Source organism: Fulmarus glacialis, unplaced genomic scaffold, assembly GCF_000690835.1.
Source record: "Fulmarus glacialis isolate BGI_N327 unplaced genomic scaffold, ASM69083v1 scaffold15614, whole genome shotgun sequence".
Classification (NCBI taxonomy): Eukaryota; Metazoa; Chordata; class Aves; order Procellariiformes; family Procellariidae; genus Fulmarus; species Fulmarus glacialis.
In genome coordinates, this window is record NW_009206235.1 from 1,894 (window position 1) to 29,766 (window position 27,873).

General features: G+C 36.7%; 1 protein-coding gene across 1 annotated transcript; it reads right to left on the reverse strand.

Annotated features, from left to right (window-relative positions):
- On the reverse strand, positions 1-27,873 carry EMC2 (ER membrane protein complex subunit 2; the record flags this gene model as incomplete). Its single annotated transcript, XM_009575682.1, has 8 exons — positions 1-105; positions 2,510-2,620; positions 3,783-3,864; positions 6,344-6,403; positions 6,573-6,658; positions 20,581-20,638; positions 23,532-23,617; positions 27,809-27,873. Coding segments are annotated over 8 exons (653 nt in total), but the record flags the coding sequence as incomplete, so codon positions are not given.

Genomic DNA, 27,873 nt, shown 5'->3' on the forward strand with positions numbered 1-27,873 from the left:
CTGGTATGCTCTGTTTATTTGGTTAGCTGCCCAGCTGGCATATTTCATATTATCTTTTTTCATTTTTGCACCTGCTTTTGGATTGGAAGCAATATGGCTGGCAGACTAGAAATACAAAAATAAAAACAGTGTAACTATAAAATATATATGTATGAAATAAACTGAGAGCATTCAGCACCTTTGCATTCAGAGCCCCATGCAGAGTGATAGCGGAAAAAGAGAAAAAATAAAAACAGTTACTGGTAAACAGCATCCAATTAAGAATTAGCTGAACTTTTTAAACAATTGTTTTTTCTAATTAAAGCTAAACTAGAGTTCAGTTCAGTTGTGTACCGAATTAGGAACCAAACCTGGACATGATCAGTTAATCCAACTTGCTTTTTCTAAAGTGAGAGTTATAAATTAGTTTTCCCTGTTCAATTTGTTACCAAAGACAATGTAAAATACATACTTGTGTGTCCAAACTGTCATTAAAAACATGACATTTTTCCCTATCCCTGTTTTTTCAGAAAACACATTTTAAAAGCAGGTAAGAATCTATACATAAACTATGCCCATCTTCACCTGAAAAAATAAAAAAGATTACTTAAGAACAGAACTCATCTCAGAGACTTTTCCACTTATATAAATAAATCTACTTCACAAGGAATCATTGCTACTCCCTCCCAGAACATCTTTCTGAGTGCGTAAGTACTTGAATGCAAAGAACAACAGAACCCTACTTTCATCCATCAATGAAGAACCTCCAGAGAAGATTTTAAAAAGGAGCATGGAAGCAAATGTCTACATGAGTACTACACTTCAAACTCAAAGAACGTTCCCTTACAGCTATTTCCCTGAAACTACCTCCAGAAATGGAAGAGAAGCAGAACCGTCAAAGAAGCAGCCTCCACAGACTCAGCAACACGTTCTCTGAAGCCATGCCCGCAGGAATTGAATTTGTGATCTAGTACAGGGTCAGGGTCCTAAGATGCGGCATCATTCTCTCGTTTCCTGAATTTGATGAAATACTGACCAGTTTCCTCAGCAGATACGGCTGAAAGCCTTTGTGGAGAATTTACCAGGGTTATGGACATTCTTTGGGGACTACAAACGCGGGGCACATCTGTCAGGTACAAAAGCAGCAGCCACAGCAAAACCAGATCCTAAAGCCTGGAAACAGCATTGCAAAGAAATAGGAGCCAAAGGGTAGGTACAGAAGCAGTGATGGCAAGCTGGGCTTGCAAAAACCACCTAGTGAAATGTGACAGCAGCCAGCCGAGCAAAACTGAAGAACTGAAACAGAGCATACACGCATTTTTTGCAGTTATGAACTTGCATTATGCAAATCAGGGTTTATGCATATGATTTTCAGGCACTGCCAAAACAAAAAGTTTCTCAAATGCTTGGGTCATATTAGCTGAAGTTTGCCAACCAGATCATCATAGATAACAGGCTCTAAATCTACTTTACAGACTGAAAATAACAAGCAGGACGTAAGATCTGACAGAGGACAAGCCAAGAATGGCCATAATAAACCCCCAGGCCTGTTCCAGAATCAATGCAGAAGTCTATATGTATACATAACTTAAAAATCAGTTTAGGCCAATAAACAGATTTGCTACAAAACTTACTCCTAAAAAGCTAAATGACCTAAGGAGCAGCAAGGAGCCAGTCTTTTCTCTTTCACCAACCCAAGAATCTCTGCAGATGGGCTCAAAAGATTAGGCCCAAGTCTCCGAGTCTTAAAGGTGATGCCTAACAAGTCCTTGAAAGGAAGCTCGTATTGCCTGGTATTTATAGGAAGCCTCAAAGTTACCTGCCTGATGTGTCTCTGTAAACTGCCCCCTCCCCAGAGACAAAAGGGTGGCCTAGAATTCTTAAAAAAACAATATATGAAACCTTTTTGGTTTTGTCCCTAAAAAGATCTTTTAAAAGATCTAGGATCTAAAGGAAGATCTTCAGTAGAGGCCTCAGTATCTTTGGAGAAACTGAAGAACTGGTGTCAGTACATGCTACCCATAGTTACTGCAGTCATGGCCTCACTCAAGCCAACAATGCAACAATGCTGTGCAAGCTAAAGACTCGTTCTGAAATTGAAAGTAGAAAGTTGTATTTAGAAATTGGAGTGAGAAAAAGCAACGAAAAAAACCCAGGCTGGTTTTAAAAAAAACAAAAAAAAAAAAAAGAAAGAAGAAAGCAGCCATCATACTGTGCTGATACTCTTCGGCAGTTCACCATTCTGTAGAGAGGAGTATGACTTTAAATCCTTTTTCAAGAAGTTACCTTCATGTGCCAATAATTATAATGCTTCGGAAAACATGGGCAAGACTTAACGGTTAAGAGCACTTCAAGTAAGGAGTACTTACTGGCATAAAATTGTCCATACTTAGTATTTAAAAACAGTGTTAATAATCTGAGCTATTAAGTTAAACCAAGAGAAAATAAAAAAAACAGCAAATGGTAAAGAATATACATGCATAAAAACATATTCAAAATGATAACATGGAAAACATATAATCATGCTTACCATGTAAAGTCCAAACAAAGCTCTCATATTTCTGTTGTTAAGCTTCAGTGCTTGTGCAAAATACTTTCTTGATAGCTCAAGGTTTTCAAGCCCCCCTTGAGTGTATTTAACCTGTAAAAATTATAAGCTCCTGAAACTTGCACATGTCATTCACTCAGGCATTCACTCTTGAAGCAAAGATATTATGAAACTTCACTTCAGGTTTGTTTCACATGATATTTCAAATCAGGTTAGTCCTACCAAAGGCCAAATACTGGCTTGGGAGAAATCTGAGCTCTTTTCATATACAAATTTTAAAATATTTTAAAAAATAAACTATATATTAAAATATAAACTATAGGAGAAAAAAGCCAGCATTAATTTAATTAATTTAAATAGAATAAAAAGTGATTATTTTGCACTTATACATACTAACGACCTTGGGACAATCTCTTACAAAAAGTAACACAAACTTTAAATCTAAAGCTAAATTCTGACTGCTACAAATCCATACTAACTCTATATTCCTTCAACACAGCATTACACCAGTACACAAAATGACACAATGCCTTTCATTATCTATTCAACTGCAAAATAGCGCACATAGTTTAGAAGATTACTCCATTGTTTTTCTATTCATTTTGCCTGTTATTAGATCAACAAAAAGAGGGATAAATACTAGAAGACATGCTTCACAGTCTTTCTACCAGAAAGCTATTTAGACTTCCAAGTTTTAATGTTAACCCAATTTTATCCATATTAACAAAATAAATTAAATCCATTTTAAGCAGTTAACAGTATAATTTTGGAAAAAAAAAAAAATACACCTTTAAAAAGAGTGCAAATGGCTAAAAACCTTGAGCTAAAGCTTCTAAGGGCCGTGTCTTCCCCCAGTGCTCTTTCAGGCAAAATTTCCCATGTGGATTCCAAGATTTGGCTCCACAATAACAGGCAATATATCATAACCTCTTAGGCAGTGTTGTTGTGGAAAAGTTTAACTTCTCATGCACTTAATTTGAAAAGTGCATAAACACTTCAACAAGAATAGCTCATTTAAAATGAATTTTTATCTTAATTCCTGCCCTTACTCTTATACTTAGCTTAGTCACACTGAGTAAGAAAACACAGTTTTTTTAACATGTAAAGTTCTATGAGATGTTAACATTCTCTGTGTATTCTCTTAAATCTCCTAGGGAAAAATTAAAGAAACCATTTTTATCCCATTTTCACCACTTCAGTAACATAAAAACAGAGTATGTATTCAAACATAATTGATTTTTCTGAAAATACTTACTTCAGCATATTGCTGACAGTATAAGTGGTTGTGTGGATTAGTCATCATAAGCTCCTCTAAGCAGAAGGCTGCCTTTGCATAGCTGAGGAATACAAAAAACAGTGACAACATGAAGCAGAGTATGCAGTTCTTTGCCTCAGTTTCTTTACAGCACAATAAAAGAAGTCTTACTTTTCCCCCTATAACTTCACGTGATTCACAATTGAGAAAAATGTTTTATTTTTAAATGGTGTTTGAAACCTCAAGTTACTATTTTTACATCATAGATAGTGAAAAATACACAAAATTTAATAGTCTAGGTATATATGGAACAGCTAACGGAAAGCATTTAATATACTTATTTCTTATTAATAAGTGCCATTTCTGATCAACAAGAGTTATGAGTAGAAACAGGCATTAGTTACTGTAAGACATTTGAACTCAGACTACAAAATAGTTCATTTTTTTCTACAAGAAAATTCAGCTACCTGAGGATTCACAAACCAAGCTACAGACCAGAGCACTTACGCTGTCAGTTAACTTTACCTGCTCACAGTCAACCACAGAAGTGAGATCGAAAAACCACACTAAGAACAGTTCTAAAAATCAAACAGTTCAAATCTATATATGAAAATAGCATCATACCAGTCCAAACGAGCAACAACTTATAATTTCAAAAGAAAAGGCTAGTACTTTTCTTTAAATGAAAGCTTTCAGAAAGAATTAAGATGTCAATCTCAAAATCTATGTTTATTTCATTATAAAAACCTTAGCTTCATAATCTTTCAACTAATAAGAGTTTCCTGCAGAATTTGCATCTTCTACAGACATGTGATAGCACTGTTGCAGAGTTTACATGATAGGATTCCAAAATTCAGAGAGGCAATGTTTATAATGACAGTGTGGGTAGATATTTAATATCACAGTAAAAGCAATTTAGCGATTATGCAACAACATTAAACCATATGATCTTAAAATCTTATTTTTTAAAATGAACATATTGTGGTTTTCTCCTGTGCCCATTATGATAGTCGCATATGCATTTCAAATATTAATTTGGAGAAAAAAGGTAGCCACCTCATTCTCCATAAGCAGAAGCCGCAGTCCTCGTAACGGAACAGAGCGTAGAACTGAGGACTATATAAACCTTTTACATCTAAGTGTGTTTATGAACAATGGTAATAGCACAGTGATTTCACAAGCAAGACTAAATTTGCGACACTGATAAAACAAGTAAGCTGATGAAATGTTTCCTTTTTTTAAAATTAACTTTTAGCTGCTTTTTAGCCAAGATTCCAATTTTTTCCCCAATTTAATCATCAAAATAATAACAATGATGCTTATAAAAGTACAGTGAGCACAGTAAATTTTTTCAATGAACTGGAGAAAGTTCTACATATTATTTTTATTGGAATTACAGACCAAGACACATACAAGCAAAAGCAATTTCTTTCTCAGGTTTTATTACACAATTTTGTAAGAAAGATTATAGCAAAAAAAACCCCAACCCAGTAGTGGAATACATATGTTTGCACCACTCTATCATTCACTTTTGTACCGACAGATTTGACAAGCTTAAATATCTTTCTAGCCATTTTTTAAAAAAATAGCTATTTTCTTGGAAAAGTGGCTGGTCAATTTCCCAAAACAAATGGAAATCTGGGTATCAGAATTCTAGATTATTCCTTAAGTCAGCATTTTAAAGAGTTTAATAATTATTTTCTTCGAGAATGGGGTGGAAGGAGAGGTGATGGGGGAATAATTTTTTCCCCACAGTGAGAATGGCTATTTCTTCCTTGAGAATTTGATTCTTTTACTACTCTCTAGAAAGGAAGGAAGGAAACAATGTGATATAATTCAGGCTGAGCTGAAGAACTAAAGAAGGGGGAAAAAAGGATACGCCTTTGGGTGGAGGTTAGAATTAATGCTGTGATATTAGAAAACTTGCACTAAGGCTTTAAGCTAATCCTCTCACACTGGGATTTCCTCCTGTCACTACAGCAATAAAAAAAGCTAACAAAAACATTAAATATCCAATAAGCAAGTTACTACAACATTCAGCATTCTTGATTGCATTGGGTTTTGTACCCAGGCGACCAGATGCCTCTAACTCTGGATCCATGTTTTGTTTTGGTTTGGTTTTTTTTTAAAGGTTACTAAAAGTTCTTGCAGAGGTAGGCTAAAAGAAAATCAGATATCAGTTGCCGTGATCAACTGATTTTAGAAGTAAAGAATTTAAAATCCATAACTAGTAAAAAACATCACTTGAACGAAAAATTATGGGAAATAAGTGCTGTTCCCTGCTACACTCAAACCACTTCCTTTAAAATACCGGATTTGAATAAATGACTGAAACATGCAGGTAAATAACTAAACTGTTTCTGTTTTAAAATCAAATGCCTTCTTAAAGCATTTGATAGTCAAATAAGGTTGGTAATTATTTCCTGTTGATGCTTGTTATATTGAAAATGAAACAGCATACTTTCTAACACTAGTCCTTCAAAAAAATCACTGAGGTCTTTGACTTACATAGAGCAGGTTTCTATTTAACAGTTTTTATGTGGACTCAGCAAACAACTTACTCATGTTCATTGATGTAAAGTTCTGCAAGCTCATGCCAAGCTTCTTGGTCTCCAACAAATCTGTATATAGAAGACAAGAGAGGAAAAAAGGAAAAAAAGAAAGAATGCAAAGGGATTCTGTAAATGACTAGCATGGAAGCAAAAGCGTAAATCAAATGCAAATTCCATTTTAATTAAAAAGATTTATCAGAATAGCAAAACACAATCCGTATTCTTGTGAGACACTCACTGTTCCAGATACTCATTCAGCTCTCGGATGGCCTCAAGATTTTTCCCCTGGGCTTTTCGAATGGCAATCTTACGCTTTCTTGCTGCCTATGGGTTGACATTAATAAAGGATTAGGGTCTCATAATTCCCTGGGTTTTTGTAAAGAAAGCAATTTGACTGTGCAAATTATTATCTCGATACCAGTGGAATTCCACTGCAGAGCAACTGCCAGGTTGAAGTTTATAAACATACCCTATGACATCCCACTGAGAGACTGAAAACCTCTTCTTACAATCACATTATGTATGCTTTTCTTTGGAGGCACAAACTATATGCATTATTTCATTCAAATAAATGACTGTCCAGATTCTGATAATTACAAAACAGCAGGGGATGCTAATCTTCAGCCATTACAAAGACCCCCACCTTGTCATTCACAAGATCCATGACCATAGAGGAGAGATGGTGACTGAGTCTTAGAGAATCACACAGATGCATCCTGGTTGCCACTGTATAAATATGGCTTTCAGCCATTTTTAAAGATTCTTGTTGGAAGTGCTGAATGCCATCTTTAATTAATGTTGAATACACACCAACTTCATAAACAAGTTTCTCATCATTCTTAGAGCACAAAGTAGGCTCTTCAATGTAAAGGGAATACAAAATAGCCATTTCAATGGCAAAACTGAGTAGTACTTTGATATGTGGATGGAAAATGTATTTCATAATAAACAACATAAAAATGAGTTATAAGAATTATAATGTATTTAAATTTTGAACTCCATAAAAGTTGTTACAGACCACCAGGAGAAAAGATGCACAGAATTTTAATAGCTGATTATTCTGTACTTCAATCCAATACTCCAGTCGCTGAAGTATTTTGGTTACAGTTCTCTAAAAGCAATTTTCAGACCTCTAGGAGTTGTGAATCAAAACACACTTAAGGTGTAATTCAAAACAACGGACATCTTCCCAGCAGTCTGACAGATTTTGAAGCAAACAGCACTACACCTCAGCCAGCCTGAAAATCATCAGATCGGGAATCTGACAGTAAAACCAAATTCCAGCATAACATGCCTCAAAGAACAAAGCATCAGCCTCCTGCTTTGCCTATAACTCCTGTTCTCCTGGGTGATCACAACCACCATAGTCAGACACAAGAAGACAGACGGTCTGGTGTGCGTGCTGTGTCTGCGTGTACGCATACACTCATATACCATTTCTCCATGAGATAATATTAGTGGGAGGAAAAAAAAAAAGCATACTTTTCCAGTAATGAAATCTCACTGCTTATTCCCTTCATAGCTCTCATCCCATTTCGTATCTTATAAAGAGGTTATACAGTTGGGTATCACCTTACGGAAACCTTGACAGCACGGGAACAGACAACTCTTCAACAATACCTTAAACAATTTTAATCTTTGAATTTAAGCTAGCTCTGAAATTAAGTTTCTTCATGATGTACCTTCCTAAGATCACAGTCACATATACTGAGGTATGGATTATATATACACTGAGAGGTATGGATTTGATGGGTGGACTGTCTCAATGTCCAGATGGAGATTAGTGACAAGTGGTATCCTGCAGGGGTCCTTATTGGGAACAGTACTGTTTAATATCTTCATCAATGACATAGACAGTGGGATCGAGTGCACGCTCAGAAAGTTTGCAGATGACACCAAGCTGAGTGGTGAGATTGACACACCTGAGGGATGGGGTGTCATTCAGAGGGACCTCGAGAAATGCGCCCATGTTGGCTCATGAAGTTCAACAAGGTCAAGTGCAAGGTCCTGCACCTGGGTCGGGGCAACCCCTGGTTATCAATACAGACTGAGGGATGAAGGGATTGAGACCAGCCCTGCTGAGAACTTGAGGGTACTGGTGGATGAAAAGCTGGACATGAGCTGACAATATGCGCTCGCAACCCAGGAGGCCAGCCGTATCCTGGGCTGCATCAAAAGCAGCGTGGCCAGCAGATCGAGGGAGGTGATTCTGCCCCTCTGCTCTGCTCCGGTGAGACCCCACCTGCAGTACTGCGTCCAGCTCTGGAACCCTCAGCACAAAGACATGGACCTGTTGGAGCGGGTCCAGAGGAGGGCCATAAAAATGATCAGGGGGATGGAACGCCTCTCCTATGAAGAAAGGCTGAGAGAGTTGGGGTTATTCAGCCTGGAGAAGAGAAGGTTCCAGGGACACCTTATTGCAGCCTTTCAGTACTTAAAGGGGGCTTATAAGAAAGACAGCAGAAAACTTTTTAGCAGGACGTGTTGCGACAGGACAAGGGGAAATGGTTTTAAACTAAAAGAGGGGAGATTTAGACTAGATATAAGAAAGAAATTTTTTCCAATCAAGGTCGTGAAACACTGGCACAGGTTGCCCAGAGAGGTGGTAGATGCCCCATCCCTGGAAACATTCAAGGTCAGGTTGGACGGGGCTCTGAGCAACCTGATCTAGTTGAAAATGTCCCTGCCCATAGTAGGGGGGTTGGACTAGATGAGCTTTAAAGATCCCTTCCAACCCAAACTATTCTATGATTCTATATCCCAAAAGCGTTCTTGTATTTTTACAGTATTTGAAACATAACTATTCTCTTAAATAATTTCTTATCCTTTCATCATCATTTGAAGAAATTCATTGCTTCCAGAAGAAAAGAGTGTAGCATTTAAGCAAACTAGTTCAAGCTACCAAACAGCATAGCTAGAAAGGCTTTTAACACTAACTGTAGGTTTATTCTTTCCTTTGAGTTCATCCTCTTCACCTCCCGCACAAACATAGAATTGATGAAAAGTCAGTGAAAATGACTCAAGTGAGGAAAAAGTATTTCATTCTTCTGCTTAAACACAAGGCACAGGCAGAGAGAAAATTCATCAGAATGGTCAAGAGACAGATCAGGACAGAGGCAGCGTGGTGGGTTTACCCACAGTCATTTTGTTTTCCGCTGCTTCTTTGTCAAACTGCAACATGTGAAGTTACATTCATCATCCTACTTTTACTGGGAGACATTTGGCTAAAAGCCATAACTGACTCTGGAAATTTTAACTGCTGACCACATTTATCACTATAACAATAATACACACTGTTTATTTTGAGTTTTTAAAATAAAGATAACAGTGTAATTAAACTTTTTTTTAAAATATAAAAAGAATAATCCCACATGGTTATCATATTGCTACTATTACTAAACAAAAAACCAAATCAAAACAAAACCATTGCTCTCTATCACATTTTATGAAGAGGTCTCAAAGCATTTCGTAAAGCAGGTCACTACCCTTGCTATGGTGGGAACATCAGGGCAGTGTTAACTCACTACCAAGGCTGATCTTACACACAGCCCAGTGACCTGCTCACTGAGCCCGAAACACGAAAGAAGGGAAAGTGGGGATAACAGCGTGCACAGCCAGGCGTGTCGTGCAATTACGGCTTAGGAAGACAGAAGCTGTTTTGTAGGTGACAGACTATCTACTTTAAAATGTAGCTTTTGGATTAAAAAATTCAGCTGTTATTTTCAAAATTTAAGGAAAAAACAATCAAGAGACTGAACTGATCAAAACTAAAGTGCTTGAGAACTGAAATCATCTGTTTAATACATAAAATCAAGCAACGCATCTGACAACTTAATTTGCAATGGCAAACAGGAACAGTCTACATAAGTCACCCTCCTTTTTCGTTTCTAATGCAACTCCTTCAATTGCATGCAAGTCCTCCAAAAGAGTCTGGAAACACATTTTCTCCATGCTTGCTTTATTTCTTAACCACAACACTCCCAAATAACATAAATCACTGTAACCACAAGACATGGATTTATGAAAAGCTACAACTATTTCTAGTCACAAATATAAACTGATGTTTACCTTTAACAAGCACATCATCTAACGCAATCAAATAATGAGGATAAAAGGATTAGACATAATTAACATGTTCTGATGGTAGCACTTAGGAGTAAAATTAATTACATATACATTTGACAAGATTTATTTGCTTCTAAACTGCACCCAATCCCACAACAGTTCTTCAAAATTACACTTTTTGTTTCTTATTTGAGAAAAGCAGAATTTAAGACTTCCTTTTTTATGCACCTTCCTTATCACCAAAAATAAAGCAGCATCTAGGGCTTGAAATCTGCACTCTCTTCACCCTCAAATAAACCTTCAAAAATGCCAGGATAAGTCAGTTTATTTACAGAGAACTCTTAGTTTACAAAAAAGAGGCTCAGACACTCAAAACAGTGCTGACATTTAAAGGATGAACAAAATGTATAGTAGTATAGAATTTTTGCAAGTCTCTTTAAAACCGCTGGGAAGAAGCCAATGATGTAAGGGTTTTTTTTAAGTAATTACTCACATTTTTCAATCACATAAATAAAATTGTAAACACACATATTCTGAATGCATTGCCAAGAGACATACACATAGGTGTTCAGTAGATCTGAAGTATTCAGATCTGTGACTCCTAGGAGTGATAAGACAGACTAAAAAATAAGGAAATTAAAACAAACCACTACTGCTTTTATCTTTATTCACAGACTACTCTCCCATCTGACTTTCTAGCTTTTCTTTGAATTGTGAAGACTACCAGTTAAGTTGTTTTTTTTTTTAAATAAAAACTGAAAGTCAGTATGACTCCAGTAGTCAATGCTTTAAGAAAAACATGTATGAAAAAGCCAGCACTAAAACTAGGACATGGACCATTTTGTGTGCTGTAAACTTCTAATTCTTATTCTGATTTATATTGTCCCTGACCCCTTATCTAGTTCCCTGTGTGTATCAGCTTCCTCCTCTGTGAGCTGGGGCTCACACTCGGTACCCTTACTGAGCGTCCTGAGGAAAGCAGCATAACTAATGACAATTTATACACATAGCATCAATTTTTCTTTATTTCCATCAAATTAAGCAAAATGTTTGACTGCACAGAACCACTGCCAAAGCTAACAACCACTTTACCAGACAAAAACTAGTTATTTTATGAGGAAAGGCAGACTCCCACCAATTCTACAGAAGCTTTACCTAGCATTTATTTCATACATGCAATTTATTACCTGCCTTCGTATCAGCTGATACGAGAAAACCAGGCCACTTCATATGTTTTATTATGCTTCAAGGCTTTGTTTAGTAAAAATCTCACATTTCAAAAATATAATCTCATTTTTAAGGGACCTATTGCAATATACTAAAAAACCGCAGAATGAAGAGTACAAATCTGTTCAATCATTAATTTTAAGTCCACTAAGAATAGTTGAGAGAAACTATTTTTAACTACAAGATTTGAGATGATTTTGAAATCTATGAAGCATACTAAAATAGTTGTAATAATTTTGTTAACAAAGACAGAAAAATAACGTCCAAGAGTTACATTTCGGTTCTTTTTATCACAACAGTAAGGTTTTTAAGAACAAGCCCGATACAAAAGTGAACTCAATCTCCTTTCTCCTTCCACCTTAAATGAAAAGGAAAAGACAAAAATTTCAGTGCTGCAACAAGATCTGCATGTTTGACCATGCAGAATCCATGACATGGAATTTCCCCTATCAGCTTTCCAGAGTTTAAAATAAAACGCTAGAATGGTTATTGGCAGATTCTGTAAATCCAGCATTCTCAATGGAAAGATATATGCCATCTTAAAGAAACACTTATACCGTAATCAGTATCATATGGACTAAGGTACTTCAGTATGTCACATATTTATTAAACAGTGAACCTTTCCAAGCTATTTCTTTTAAAGACTAATAATCCCCAATCTGGCACAAGAACTAATCCTCCATTTGTCATGATTCTTTTTAATTAGCATTAAGTAGACTCAAACTGAAGTGAGGATTTGAACATTTATCAACTTCTGCATTTGATTAGTAAAACATACCAAGAGAGAGTCTAAGATTGTTCTAAATTTCATGGTTGCAAAGAAAGTATTAGTAGGAGAATTTTCAGGGACTGACACCTCTAAGAAAGGAGCAATTTCATATCTGTATAATTGCTGCAGCATTAAACAAATTATATTTTGCATCTTAAAAAGAAATTCTTCAATTTTTTAAATATGTTTTTATCCAGGACTTAACATTTTAGAAAATGTGCATTTGGTCTAAGACACATTAAAATAATTTCCTTCCAATTGCAATATGCAAATCAAAAGAGAAGTGTAAACAGCTACAACAAAGATAAAGGGAAGGAATTACAGAGATGTCAAAAAATACCATATAATCTGAATACAACCATAATAACGAATGTACTCTTACCAGACTTAGTTTTTTCATAGTTAACCACGGAAGACAGTTAAATCAAGCCAAATCTTGCAAATTAACCTATACAGGCACAGAGCTGCTGAGTTGAAGCAGCTCCTTTAGGGATAATGTCAAAGCACAAGCAGCAATGATGAACACAACTTTTTACAATGTTCTAGGGGGAATCCAATAAAAACAGCCCATGAAGTCTAACACCAGCACACAGCAAATTGTACAAGCTATAAAGGCTAAAAAGCTAAAGCCTGGAATCAGAAAACATGAAAAATGCTATATACCAAAGAAGAGTAAAAACAGTTTATGCAGAGGCAAGTAAGGCTTCCCAAATCTACTGGAGTTCTTCAAAGGAGTCACTAAGAGTGTGGATGAAAAAAGATCCATTTAAAAGTCAACTCTGATTTCAAAAATAATTTCAAGAAGATCTCTCACTCTGAAGCCAAAAGCTCTGAAGGAAACTATGGTACTACAGGGTAAGAGAAGGTGGTCTTCACATGGATAAATAAATTAGCCAAAAGATATAAAATAGAGGAGAAAAGGGTTCTTATCTACTTCTCTGCACTGAGAATCCCAGAGTCACCTGTACTAAAAACTACTATTCGGTGTCTTCATAAATAATCTAACAAGGGTATTAACAGTGACACGCTAAAGTTAATTGATGATAATGAGTTATTCAAGTATGAAGAACAAAAGTCAACTGCAAACAATAGCATTCACAACAGTGAATGTCAGCATGATAAAACAGCCTCTGAAATTTAATCTAGATAAAGGGCTGCATATAGGGTAAAACAATACTAATTTAATATACATAGCAAAGCGCTCTGAATTTGCCCAGTTAGGAAGGAGAGGCTGGTGCTGCAATAAACAGTTCTATAAAACATCAGTTCAATGTTCAGAAGAGGTCTTAAACAAACCAAAACCCACAACACTGTGATGCTGAAATTATCAGAAAAGAATACAGAACAGAATACATCAGTGGTATCACTTTGCCACTGTATAATTCCATAATTTTCAATACTGACTGCAGTTCTGTCCTATCCTTCCTCATCCAAACACAGAAAAAACAACCAGAAAGGACACTCAGAACAGCAGCAGGGTTTCAGGGCACAGAATGGCAATAAGGACTGCTGGACAGATTAGGACTTCTCAGCTCAGAGGGAAGAAAAATGCAGAACAACTTTAAAATCATGAGCATATATAAAGTGAACAGAAAACTGCTGACCGTAACAGACTAATTAGGGGTATCAAATAAAATTGTTAGATTCAAGAGCTGGGGCGGGGGAGGAGGGGAGGAGACTTGCCCAATCCATGAATAAATGATGAAATTTCCTTTCTGAAAGATGTTGCAGACACATGCAACCAAATTTATACAAGTTCAAAAAGCAGTTTAAAAAAAATTCAATGCAGAAATTTTTTTAAAACCAGTTACTACTTCTGACACAGGAAAACCGTAACATGAAGATGAATAGAAACTGGCAGAAGAGACCAGAGCATACTGTATGACTGCTGTGTTCTTATACATTTCTCCCGGTATCTGCAATTGGTCACTGTCAGAAACCGGACAAGCAAAATGAACTTTTGGCACAACTCCAGTATAGCTGTTCTTATGTTCTCAAATACTTAATTTCAAGGGACAAATTCTCTACCAACATTTAAAAGTGCTATACTCACAAAAGTAAAACATGGGAAAAATGCTGGAATGCACTCTGCTCTCTCCCTTCACTGATCATTATTGAACAAGAAGCAAAAACAACCTAGCAAAGGTAAATGATGCTCTGTCAAAAGAAGAAAACAGGTTTTTAGGATCCACATAGTGCATCCCCAGCTTAATCATCCATCCTCCTTGGGGACTATCTGAAGCAGCAGCTGCAGCTCTTCACGCCTCTCACTAACTCCATCGTGTATTAGACACAGTGCCAGGCTACCTTTTTCAACGCCCTTTAAAAGTACCACCATACAAACTTAAGTTTAGGACTAGTTGTGTCTTTCCTGGCAGTGCTAGCAACATATTTAATGAAACATAGACACATCATCTCAGAAAATTCCCTCTGTTAGTAGACACTTCATTTGGTGAGCAATTTTCATTTTTGAAACTTAAAGCATCCTGTAGATAAATGTACAAATCTGCAAGAAGTTAATGGGAGGTCTCTTGTCTGTTCAAAATGAATGCACAACTACTGCAGGAGTTTTAAAGAATTATCACTGTTCAGATGATAAATAGATATCCAATGATCAGACTTAGTGCTCATTATTCTCATCTTATTTAACAGAGATAAGAAACTGGGGGAAAAAAGTTAACTATACAGTCAAGATGGTAGCACATGATAGAAATGCACAATGATAGAAGCCATGTTAGGAAGAATGAACTCAGATATTCATAATATAATTGTTGCCTATTTACATGATACTAAGTACTAAGATTTTGCTCTGAATCTTTCTAGTACCTGGATTCCCACACGTCTTCAACCATCTCCTGTGCCTCTTCTGAAACATGTCCAGCTTGGCTAGGAAAAGAATCTCAAAATAGTACAGGAAAGTGTAACTTCATATGACCATGCTGTTGATCATACACTTGTTCCTGCCCATTCCCATAAACAACAGAGTTGTTAGTGAAGTATTTTACTAACCCTGAAAGACAACAGCTTCACCCAGAACACTATCTTGTTCTGAAAATTCTATTTTTAATTCTTCACTCACACAATTATATTACTAGACCCATGAAGTTAATGAGATTATCCACATGCCCTAAGCTAAGCAAGCATATATAGTGTCTTGTATTAAAAGCTTAGTTGAAAAAGCAGCAAGAAAAACAGCAGAAGAATTATCCCAATAAAGACATCAGATTTTCTGTGGATTAGAATTAAGGCAGAACTTTGTGCCTTATCTCACTTTCCCCTGGTGTTGATCCAAGTGCTCTGCTATCTTCTTGATGGTTGAGTTGAAGAATCAGGAGAAACTGCAGATCGCAAGGATGACAGTGGAGTGGGTTAGACACCAACATAAGTCTTAAACACGTGAACAAAATTTCCTTTCTCATCATCAATCTTCTTCGCACTCCTGGACAGGCCACCTTGAGAAAGGCCCAACTGACAAAAATATTCAGCTATCTAATTAAAATAGATGGGTCAACATCCAAATTGTTCCCCAAAAGCACAATCTTTGCCAGAGCAAAATAAGGCAAAAAGGCATTAAATTTAATCTGATACACACATGTACACATAGCTTAAAAAATCCTCATTTAATATTCATTACAGAATTGAAATCAGTAGTAAAATCAGAGAGCTAACCGCCTGCTTAGGAACCGAGTCCCAAATAATTTTGCAGAGCTGGGCTTTCATCTGCTCTCCATATGTAAAATCTCAGTACTGTTTCATCTCACATGGCTGCTGTGGGACAAATGAGAGAAAAAAAACATTCAAAATACTACTTCCATTTGTAAGGTTCTTATGTAAGAGCCCCATTCCCAGAAATGAGGACTTACGTATCAAATAGAAAATACGGATCTATCAATTCCATGCAAATTTCCTACTGAATTTTACACAAGCAATCCATCCAAAACGTAATTCCTAATGTAGTATCCAGAACGCTAATAAAGATACTGAACACTGTGAAGATCAACTTACAGTTCGAAAATGTCTTGAGTTTGAATGTGGCATGATACCTCATACTACAAAATTATATCAAAGTTTAGCTCTTATATTATCTGAATTTACAAAGGATACCGCTAAACAGTAACTACTTCAAAAGACTACCAGTCATTAAGGGCGTGCAGATTCTGGTATTTTTTAAGTAGCATGATTGAGCATTCAGCCTTATCTCCAGAAGGTATAAAGTGTACCTGGGTTTTCTTTAATGAAATTCCATCTTGTAAAACTACAAGTTTGGTTACTTGCAGCATTCAAATGGTATATGCCTTAACCATTAGAGCTAAAACAGTTACTGAAAGAACTAATACATGCCAGGTACTACAGGGAATAAGAAACATTTCACCAGTAGGTCTCAAAGCTATTCTGAGAGCAGAACATACAGTGCCTCAAGGCAAAACGTGGTTTTGTTGGGGTTTTTTTTGGAGGGGGGGGGCAGGGAGGGAGCCCAAGACTTTAATGTTAATACAAATCCCTCTGTTCTGATCTCCTACCCACCCTTCAAGCCATCTGTTGCATGGCTACATCTGACCTGACCTCTCCTGTCTACTAACCACCTAATCTTCCATTACCTGTCCCTCTCTCTTTTGGTCCTCACAATTCTGCTTCCTTCTCTTTTTACTCAGTTTCTTCTGGATGTTTTTCTCCTTCTCCTGCTCATCGCTTGGGTGCAACTCAGAAAAGAAAGGAGTGTCCCTACTTTCTGCCCCTTTCCCACAGCCCTACAGCCATTAGAAGCAACTGCAAGGAAGTCCTGCTTAGTCTCTGTAGCCTGGAATAGATCATGCTCAATACAAGTGGGATTTTAAGAAGATGTATTTAATAAAAATTCCACCAGTCTCTACTGAAGAACATGAAGTGAAGATTTTCAAATGCCTGTAACTTAGCCAGTTTGGACGTTTTTCTCATAGTATAATAAAAGCTGCATTCTACCAAGAGCTTTTTTCCTGTTGTAACCAAGGCCTTCCTCCAAAGCAGAGCAGGATGAGGATTTCTCAATGAAATACAGTAACAGCAAAAACAAACAAAAAAGTCCTTTCTACCAACCCTGCAAAAAAACCAATGACCCCCTTATTTTGTTCTCAGAAACAGACCAAGCATTTTGTCTGAAGATCTACAAACAACTCAGCCACTGTTCAGCACCAATATAAAGATTTTCAATTGGATACTACATTAAATTTCAATTAATAAAAAAGTCCCTAAACCAGAAAATGTTATGCAGCCTTAATAACAGAGCAATCTGCCAGCTACAGCTCTAAGAAGCCTTCATTTCAACCAAAATGGACAAGAATGGAAAAGGTTCCCACTCTTACCCTATTAAAATGCACAGAAGTTGTACTTTTCACAAGAGTCATATTTCATTCATTAATGTTAAACTCTTTAGAGAAGGGACAGACTCTTACTCAATGCCCACATGCTTTGAAAAATGAAACATGATCTCTGAAGTGACATCAACATTGCTCCATTGTCAAATGAGTCATCTTTTTCAGCAAGTAAGCTCATAGAGAGATAAAACATTGAGATGATCACCTTTTAAAAACAGAGTACTTCGAATTCCATCCTAAGAATTGAAATAAAATAATTCGTTATCTTGATTTCAGAGTTTTGCATGCAACAAAACCTCATCCAAAAGTGTAAATGTCCATTACACAATTTGAGTTCAAAGTTCACTTTTCATAATGGAAAAGTCTGCTAGGTGTCTAAAATAAGTCATTTTTTGAAAAAACCTTTTCCATGCTTTTATTTGAAACTATCAGTCAATGCAAAGTATGATTTTTACATGATTCGTGTGAACAAACGTCTGTGTTTCACTTACAGCACTTGCCAAAATGTTTAGTGTATATAAGCAACTCCATGTGTCAGCAAACCAGAAGAAATTGCTATAAGGTAAGGTGAGTGCCAAGACAAACTCAGCAACAGTTTCTTCTTTAAAATCTTGAAATATTTATTTTCCTACAGCAGCCACATGTGTGCATGGAAATAATAAACAGGTAAAAGACACAAAGAAATCTACACGTGACAATTTATCAAAACTTTCTATTTAACTTCCACTCTTCACAGGCAAGGCTTAGCCAACCTATTCTATAGCTATATAGCAAGGAACCTTTGCTTTGCATTTAACGCTTCATTTCTGTTCTCAGATCTTAAGAAATCCAGTAGATCATGCAGCTGTTACAATATTTACATCTTATGCTTCTAAATATTACCATTTTATGGATATTTATGATTTTGTTAGGGAGGAAATCCAAATTAGGTACTAGTCATGCATATTACTTATTTAAATACATAATTTTGTTTTATAAAACTATCCAACGAACCACTCAGATGACGTTAGCCATGTTGAGACAGCTGAAGAGTAGAACTGCCAAAAATGCACACTTCAAAGATCTGTGATCCACAAAAGTCATTGTAATATGGTGCTCCATTTTCTACTGGCTTCAGCAAAAGGTCATAAAATGTGCACCTAAGTGACCTAATCTTGTGGCTTCACTGTAGATGGGTTCCATCTTGTTTTAACGTGACTCTGAAGACAGCGTCTCTGAAACTCTTCAGGCGATACACTGATAAAATCCACAGCTGTGCACCTTGTGCTCAAACTTCTACTCAAAACACTATAGACTTTCAAAGGACACCAGATCACCTACATTTGTCTCCCAGAACACAGTTCAAGTAGTACTGCTCTAGGGAGAGCGAAAAATAAGTGTGAAGAATTGAAATAGTTCTTTTTATTCTTGCACAAAAAATATGACTTCTATCACTGCTAAAAGCCACAGACTTTATAATCTACCACTGTCATCCGAGTGCTTAACTTGATATTAATGTTTTCAGATGTGTTGCTTTGAAAATAGTTTTCTCGTTTGGCAATTTTGGGTGTTTTTTGGTTGTCGGTTTGGGGTTTTTTTTAATTTGGTTGGGGGGTGTGTGTTAATGATTTACTTAGTTTAAGTGATGGCACTTCATCTATATCCAGCTCTCCATACCCTAGCTAACCCCAGTTATCGGTGTTTTCCCCTCCTTAATAGCAGACCACATCAAATAAACTGACTGAAGAAAAGGTAGAGGTTCAAAACGCACCAAGGAACGTTTATATGAGACTGCCAAAACATCTCCAATAGCCCAAGTACTACATTTACATAGAAGTTTACCCAATAAGGAGAACCAGTTCCTCGAAACCAAGTAACACAGACAAACTTATACCCTCATAATGATTAATAATTGACTGACTTTGCAACATGTGATATAAAAATTTGAAACTCCATAGTTTCTGCATATTTCTAGTTTTATCTTTGTGGAAAAGAATGCATGAAAATATATTGCTACAAGTTTCCCTAGACCTTCATTTTGGTATCTAATAACCAGAATTCAAAAATGCTTAAAAGAAAAGTACAGTCTGTCACAGATTTTCATAGAATCATAGAATGATAGAATCATTAAGGTTGGAAAAGACCTCTAAGATCATCGAGTCCAACCGTTAACCCAACACCACCATGCCCACCAAACCATGTCTCTAAGCGCCTCATCTACACGTCTTTTAAATACTTCCAGGGATGGTGACTCAACCACTTCCTGGGGCAGCCTGTTCCAAGGCCTGACCACTCTTTCAGTAAAGAAGTTTTTCCTGATGTCCAGTCTAAACCTCCCTTGGCGCAACTTGACGCCATTTCCTCTCGTCCTAAATTTTGTTTTATATGACTGGCAAGCTTTATAGCATTTTGATTCAAAAGCTAGTAAAGTGTCCCAGACGATAAATCAAAATAACTGCTATTCAAGCACTACCTAAGTGTATCCATACTTAATCTTTAAGTAAGATTAAACATTAGGAAGACAGAAGACACGTGGTAGACTATATAGGTCTTTTAAATACTGAATATTCAAAGCTGAAAGGCCCAATCTAAACCCTACTAAAACTGCTGGAAAGGTTGCTAGTTATAATCCTGTCTTCTAAATTCAGTGTTTAAGCAGGTATTACATCACGCCTTCTCATCATGAAACGAATCTCATCTGTTGTAATGAAAGTAACATAGGTTATCATAATAGGAAACTAAAGGAAACAAATACAGTAATACAGACACATGTTCTTCCACAGTGAAAGCCACAAAATGTAATCGCAATTTCAAGCAACAAAGCACTGCAGTTCAGAAAAATCTTTTAAACTTACTGTGTTAGTTGAATCTTCTTGTAAAATTCTATCATATAACTGGATAGCATCATCATACCTGTTCAAAGAAATCATTCGCATTTATTTCTGCTAAGACAGAACTCCTGACTTTTTGAGTGTCCTTGCAACAGTTAATAACCCTCCTGCACTTTTTATACTGAATATATTTAAGCAAACTATATTCATACAAAATTCTCTTGAGTGAGTGCTAAATATGAACAGCAGTATTTTATGTCACCAAGTTAAAAAAAATACATGGTAATTGGTTCATGGAATACTGTTTCAGCAGCAACTTATATATTTCACACCCAATTTCTTACCCTCCTGTCTGTTCTCTCTCTTTCTGTACCCAATAGGTCCAGTCATCACATCCCAACTCTCTCTTTCACCTCTCCCAAGAAACAGAAACCCCCAAATTTGAAACACCACCCAAAATAATGACTTTTCACTTCATTGTTGTAATTTAAAACTTCATGTAAGTTTCTTCTGTTATGATTTTTTGAAGTATAACAGCTGCATACAGTAAACTGCGGGGATTCACAAAAGGGTCTACCCCTAGACTATACCATAAATCTTGAAAGAAAATGTTTTCCACCATCACTATATAGGTTTTACTAATTAATTCTGCTATTTGAAGTATGCTTCAAAACAGGTTATTCCAGCTGCTATAAGTGCTTTAAACCTTCTGGGAAACAGATCTGTGTGTTCAGCCAGCTGTGTACATGACCCAAACTGGACAAATTAAATAATTCAATTCAAAACACATTTGACTACACAGCTGTTGTGCTATCACCACATAACTAGGGCATACTTTGGATCGTCATGTATAGTTTGACAAGTAGTTTTTCCGAGGTACTGCTGATTGGTTTTGATGCTACAGATCCCCTTCTCACCTCAGACACACATTTATGTACTCTCACTGCTCCCTAAGCGCTGCTGACATTAGCATAGCTCAGCTGTCCAGTCCAGTTACCATAACATATGAGAATAAATGTGAAAGGAAGCACAAAAGCAGAACCGAGTAGAAGGTGACTGCTACAGACTTGAGCAGACATGGTGTAAAACGCTGTATTCATGTTCTCTGTTAGTTGCTACTTTATCAAATGTATTTTACAAGACTGAACATGATGGCCATAATCCCAGCTTTACAGGGTGAAGTTCCAGAATACTATTCTTTTGGTTAGCAAGTGTCTACAGGGATGTCTCAGTCTACAGGGATGTCTCAGTCTACAGGGATGTCCTTCACTGTTTCCTCCTCCTGCTGGGGAAGGCAGGATCCCTCCTAGATCCTGGAAGTCAGTTAGACTTTAACACGAAGCTCACTTCTTCAATTGAAAATGTGATCCCTCCAGCCTACGTCTCCCTAGGCTTCATTTATAGTCAGTGGAGAGAGACAGGCTTCTCCGGTGCATGGCTTAGAGCACCTGCAGATGGGTTCCTGTTCAAGGGAACCCAGAGCCGTAGCCTCTTTCTTCTCTGACTTCTGGAGAAAATCTATGAAGATGAAACCTCAGCTTTCGTTAATGCCTCTGCTCCCCTGATATTCCAATCTCAAGGATCTAACCTGACAAGAGACATTTTGTCAAGAATTTTTATGAGCACTTTTGGAAAACTGTGGCTCAATAGCACTTCACTGCTGAAACAACACATAATGTTTGTGCAGCAGTCATCTCCCACAAAGATCTGTTCCCATGCAATAACATCTTCAATGTAATCACAAGCCTGAACAGAATTACGATCTTTTGCACTGCCGAATAGGTTTCGGGAAGGGGGGAAATCTGCTGTCATTCTCTCACTGTCTTCCTACCCTACATGAAATGAAGACAGAAAGACAGCTAAGCTTAGTGGAAATTCTTCACGAATGTGTACTCAACATAAAGTGAGTGTGAAATGTGGAACATCTAGTTGCCTCGAGACTGCTCCTGTGGTTGCAGAGTCCAGTTAACATCTCCTTTTGATCCAAGCAATGGATATTCATTGGTGGCTCATATCAAGTAACATTTTCAAAGTTAATTTTGCAGGAATGTAATGGATTAAGAACACCTGCTAAATAAATAAATGCAAAAAAAAAAAAAAGCATTTAGGGTTTACTTCTAAGTTCTAATTCTTCCGTATCAACATGGCCCAAAGGCTCCAAATCTCACCAACTCTATATGCAAAATGTGGCATGGAACAGATTTGCTAGCATTCAAAGGCACTGGAAGCTGGAAGTCCTTCTCAACACCCAAGACAAGTGCTTTAGAACAGAATGTTTATATCAAAGATGTATCCAAGGAGAAAGGCCTACAATAAAGGTCAACCTCAAGCCCTGAGGTCATTTATCTTAGAAAGCTGCAGTTTTAAGCTGTTCACTATTTTAATAATTCCTGTTAAACTTAGTATGTTATAACACCTCTATAGCATATTTCAAAAAGGTCAGTCTGATTTTTAGGTTTGGCCATTCTATTCCATATGGTTTTTGAGTGGTTTCTGTAACAAACTCCATAGATTTAATCCTTATTAAGTTCTATGGGATTTATCCACACTCAGAAAACAAGGAAAAAGAGCTACATCCTGCAATAATTAGTAGCATAGGAGAACAATGAAAGCAAAAACACACTGGCACTGATTTTCATACGCTGCTGTAGCTCTGCGAGATGAAAAGTATACCTCAGACTTCGCCAAAAAAGCACCTAATGTTTTACTGTATAATGACTTATGCTGTCAAGTAAGAGATCTTTTTAATCTATGAAGTCTGATGGGAAGATTGCAAAAATGTAACACTGCACAGTACACACAAAAATGCAATAAAAATGTCTAAACATTATAATATGATCATGCACACCATTATTTTCTATGAAGAAACTGCCCAGCATTGCTTTGCCATGTTTTTATAGTGCCTGAATGCCTTTTTAAGAAATAGCAAGCACCTTTCCAGACAGAAAGTACATTTTTTTAAATTCAAATTTTACCTTTCCATAGCTTCAAATCGCATTCCAGTTAATCGTTTAACTCTGTGGCTCCCAGGAAACTGCCGCCTTAGTTCCTGAAGACAAAACTATACAAATAAATCCAAAAACACTATTGTGAATATAATTATCTACACAGAAGCTGGAAGCAAAAAAAAAAGTCATTGGCTGATAATTCAACAACCTGAAATGGCACTTCTAAGTAAAAGCAAATACCAATTTTTGAAATAAGCAATAAAATATATTGATAAAGAGAAGCTCAGAAACTGAAACTTTGCCTGTTAGAAGACTAATTCTAAGAAATATCTTCCATACAGGCCGTTAAGATTGTCAGGCCTTCTTGGAAATAGTTATTTGTCTAGAAAATTAAACTCACCTACTAAAACAGTTTTGATACTATCAAAACTTGAAGTCTACTTAGTTGCCTCATAATAACACACGACAGTAAAAAGCAAAATAAAGATGGCAAGAGCTTATGTGATACTTCTTTAATAAATGGATATCTCACAATGGAACAAACTATGCTAATACTATGCTCTGTGTTTATTTTTAAAATAAAACTTTGAAATCCAAAGAAAATGTTTGTCACTGGCTTGGGTTGAGCCTGCTGGCAGAAGAGACATAGCTTCTAACTCCTGAAATCAATGAGACACCTGGGCTGGATAAAAGGAATTCATCACAGGCAGATTTCTCTGGATTAGCAAAAAAGGATGTTTGGTAGAGGGATTGAGTCACAACTTCCCCAGAGCACACTAACTCTAGCCATATCATGAATGTGGCTAGATAGCATTGTCAAGTTTGTAGCTGACTCATTATGGCGGGAGGCAGGACAGTCCCCAGGACAGTGGTTTGAATCATATTAAAAGCTTCACACAGAACCCTCCTTCTCCAGGCATTTATTTATACAACTAAGCTTATAAACTTGTTCTTCAGGCCTAAGGTTCTAGCAGAGGCCTATCTACATAATCTGTTCCATCTCACCACATCCACTGGACAAAGGAAAAATACAGAAGCAAATCAGTAAAAATTAGTAGGCTCCCTCTCTGTTTCTGTATATAAACAGGTTGCTGGAGCACAGCAAAGAGAAATATTCACATCTCTCCCAGATGCGAAAAAATAGAGAAGGAAGAGAGAAAGGAAACAGTAATCAAAGAAGTAATGCTTAGTCTCAAGTAAGCACAGAATATTTTATTACAACCATCTTAGTTTCCCATGAACCAAGATCTCAACAATGCAATTTCACATAGCAAGACTCCGGTTTAGCACAGAAACAGTTTAATGGCACTTTGAGTGATGTCTAGGTGAACTGTTGCTGCTCTGGACAACAAATTGTCATAAAAAACTACACGTACTTAGCAGCACATTACATGAGGTCTAAACTAATCCGTGAACATTCTTCAGAGACAGGAAAACTTACATAAAACTCCAGAAAAGTAGTTTCACTCCAGCTTTCGTACAAACAGCCTTTTAGATTTTTAAAAAGAACTTCCTGATAATAAATTCACCCTGTGGCCCAGTGATCTGGAAATCCCGAAGGACAGTGATTTTCAGTCTAAAAACATGCACTGCTTTTCTTCAATAAAATTTTTAAATGTCAAAAATTGTAACATTTGCAATAATACTAAACCCCACGATCTGCAGATGGACTTTTACATCCAGAAAAATGCCATCGATTATATAAAAAAAGCTGATAAAAAAAAGCACTCAAGTGCAGGAGTACTACAAGACCAGAATTGTTCACATTAGATTTGACTACATGATCATTATTCAACCAAATACAGCAGCCACAAGTCCAGAATAAACTCCTGTAGATTACGACATCAGACACAATGAAGTGATATGAAAAGTTGTGAGACAGTCACGAACGACTCACTGCAACGCTTTTGAAAACAAAAGCGCATGAATAAACTACACTAGCTATATCTTCAAAATGTTCTGGACTCAGCAGCACTGAATGTCCTCTTTTTAAATTTAACCTGTAATCCCCATAATAATTTATGTTATTGAGGACTGGTTCTGCACTATGTCAATAATCTACTTTCAAGATTCTCTCAGAAAGTTACAATGGCAAATCTCGTTTGTATGTGAAACTTTAATTTGCAGTTAATTTGCTTTCTGATTTTTTTTAATTATATAGGTTTTTGATTTTAAAGGTCTGACAAAGGCAAAGAAATATAAACCCGGACTTCAGCATGTAAAACACTGGTAGTGCAAGCGCCTGCCAACAGTAGGTGATTTCACTAAAACATGCATGTGAAAGAACTGGCTGATTGCAGCAGGGGCATGCATTACGCATAGTCATTTTGTGCGGGACAGAGAGGACAACAGTAATAAAAAGGGAAAAGAAAAAGAAAAACAGAAGTCAGATCAATGACTGAAAACCATCTCAGCCTCCTCATTTGGAGCAGATGAGACCTATCCCCCTAAGCAAAATGCATCACAGCTGTCAAAAGCTCACTGCTAAAAAACAGAAGTTCCAAAGCTGTTTGTCTACTTTGGGGCTACAGCTGTAGCAAAAAGCCGCATGTGATGTTGACTTGTTTGAATTAACTACTTCTTTATTATAAATCAATCAAATTTAAAAAAATAAAAAAACAACTAAGTTCCCCTCTAAGCTTTTAACCTCCTATCTGAGCTGCATATAAATGTTGCACTCCCTCATCTCAAGCAATATTCCTTAGAGGGCACAGAAACTGAAATTTAAAATCCCTGCCAGAGTTAGTAAAAATAAATAGTGTTTCACAACTGATCTTTCAACACTGGCTCCCTCAACAATTTTGTGAAAGTCTTCCTAAAAAGACCCTGAAAATAAAGACCAAAACTGTTTTAGATATACATCAGAAAACAGAAATGTATTTATTTAAACAGTAAGTCTATTTGTTTTCGTTTAAGCAGACAGCTATGCCACAACAATATTTCCTTCTGAGGAACAAAAGAAAGGGAAGTTCAGTGGGTTCACGACAAGTTCAACGTGTTGTGCTGTATCTTCCAGTGTACTCCATTTTACCATATACATATGGAATGCAAGATGAACTTGTCTAGTTCTGCCTACTTTCAAATTGCCCTTCTCCCAACTACATCCTCTAGTCTGGCCCCTTGTGTATCACAGACCATTAAGTTTCTCCCAAACGACATCACATGAAGCTCCAAGACTTTATAGGGTATTTTGCCATCTGACAGAGAACAAGGCACTGGAAGAGTAATCCCCATGAAAGACCTGGACTCCTGAAAATATCTTTCTTTTTATTTAGAATAAGCTCAAGCTTGCTGGCTTTCAGGGCACAAGACAAGCCCATGTTTCAGTGTTTTTTCATTTTTAATCTAGTGAACAGGTGTTACAGTTCTAAATAAACTCATTTTATCTAAATTGTTATTTGTATAATTCAAAGAAATTTGCATACAAATTGACTAAACCCAAATATCCATTAACAATATTTTTATCAAGAATCACTGAAAAATTTGGATTGCAAAGGACCTTTGGAAGTCACCTGCTCCAAATCCCCACTCAAAACACAGCAGCTTCCAAGTGAGTGCAGCGCCATATCCCAATCCATTTCTGAGCATCTCCAAAGGAGATTCCACAGCTTCTTTGTGCCACTTGTCCCAAAGTGTTCACTAACCCCATTGTCAAAAACTTTTTCCTAGTATCTAATTGGAATTTCCTTTGTTGCAGCTTACATCTCTCACACTTGTCTTCTGCTGCATATCTACAAAAATCCATCTCTACCTTCTTTATATCTTCCCATTAGTACATATTCAAAGATAGCAATAAAATCCCTTCTTAGCTTTCTCAACACTTAACAAACCCAGATCTCTCAGCCTTTCCTTATACATTATGCGGTCCAGCTCCTTATTCATCTTGAAGACTTGCTCCAATATGTCAATGACTTTCTTTGATGATAGCCAACATAACATATAATATGATATGCATGACAGGACATTTCACCTCAAAACATTCAAAAAAACAATATAATTTGAGAGTTTTTCAATAAACAAACACTCTCTGTACAATTTGGCAACTTCAATATTATTCTTGACATTTAGCCCATACCAGAGTAGCTGTAAATATTTTCATGACTATTGGAAGAGACATGATCTGTCTAAACAAAAGTTACACATTAGAGAAGGTGGGTGGAGGCAGTTTCTTCCCAGCAGTGTATTTCTCGATAGATATTCTACAACTCCAAGCTATGGAGTACAGAATATCCAAAGAAATATCTGGAAGAGATACCCAGTAAGAAAACTTAAGGTTTGAGGGAAAAGTCAACCTGAAAACTTACCAATGCCAAATCATCTCGACTGCAGTCCAGGGCAGCAATCATCACCTGTTCATATATTATCCAAA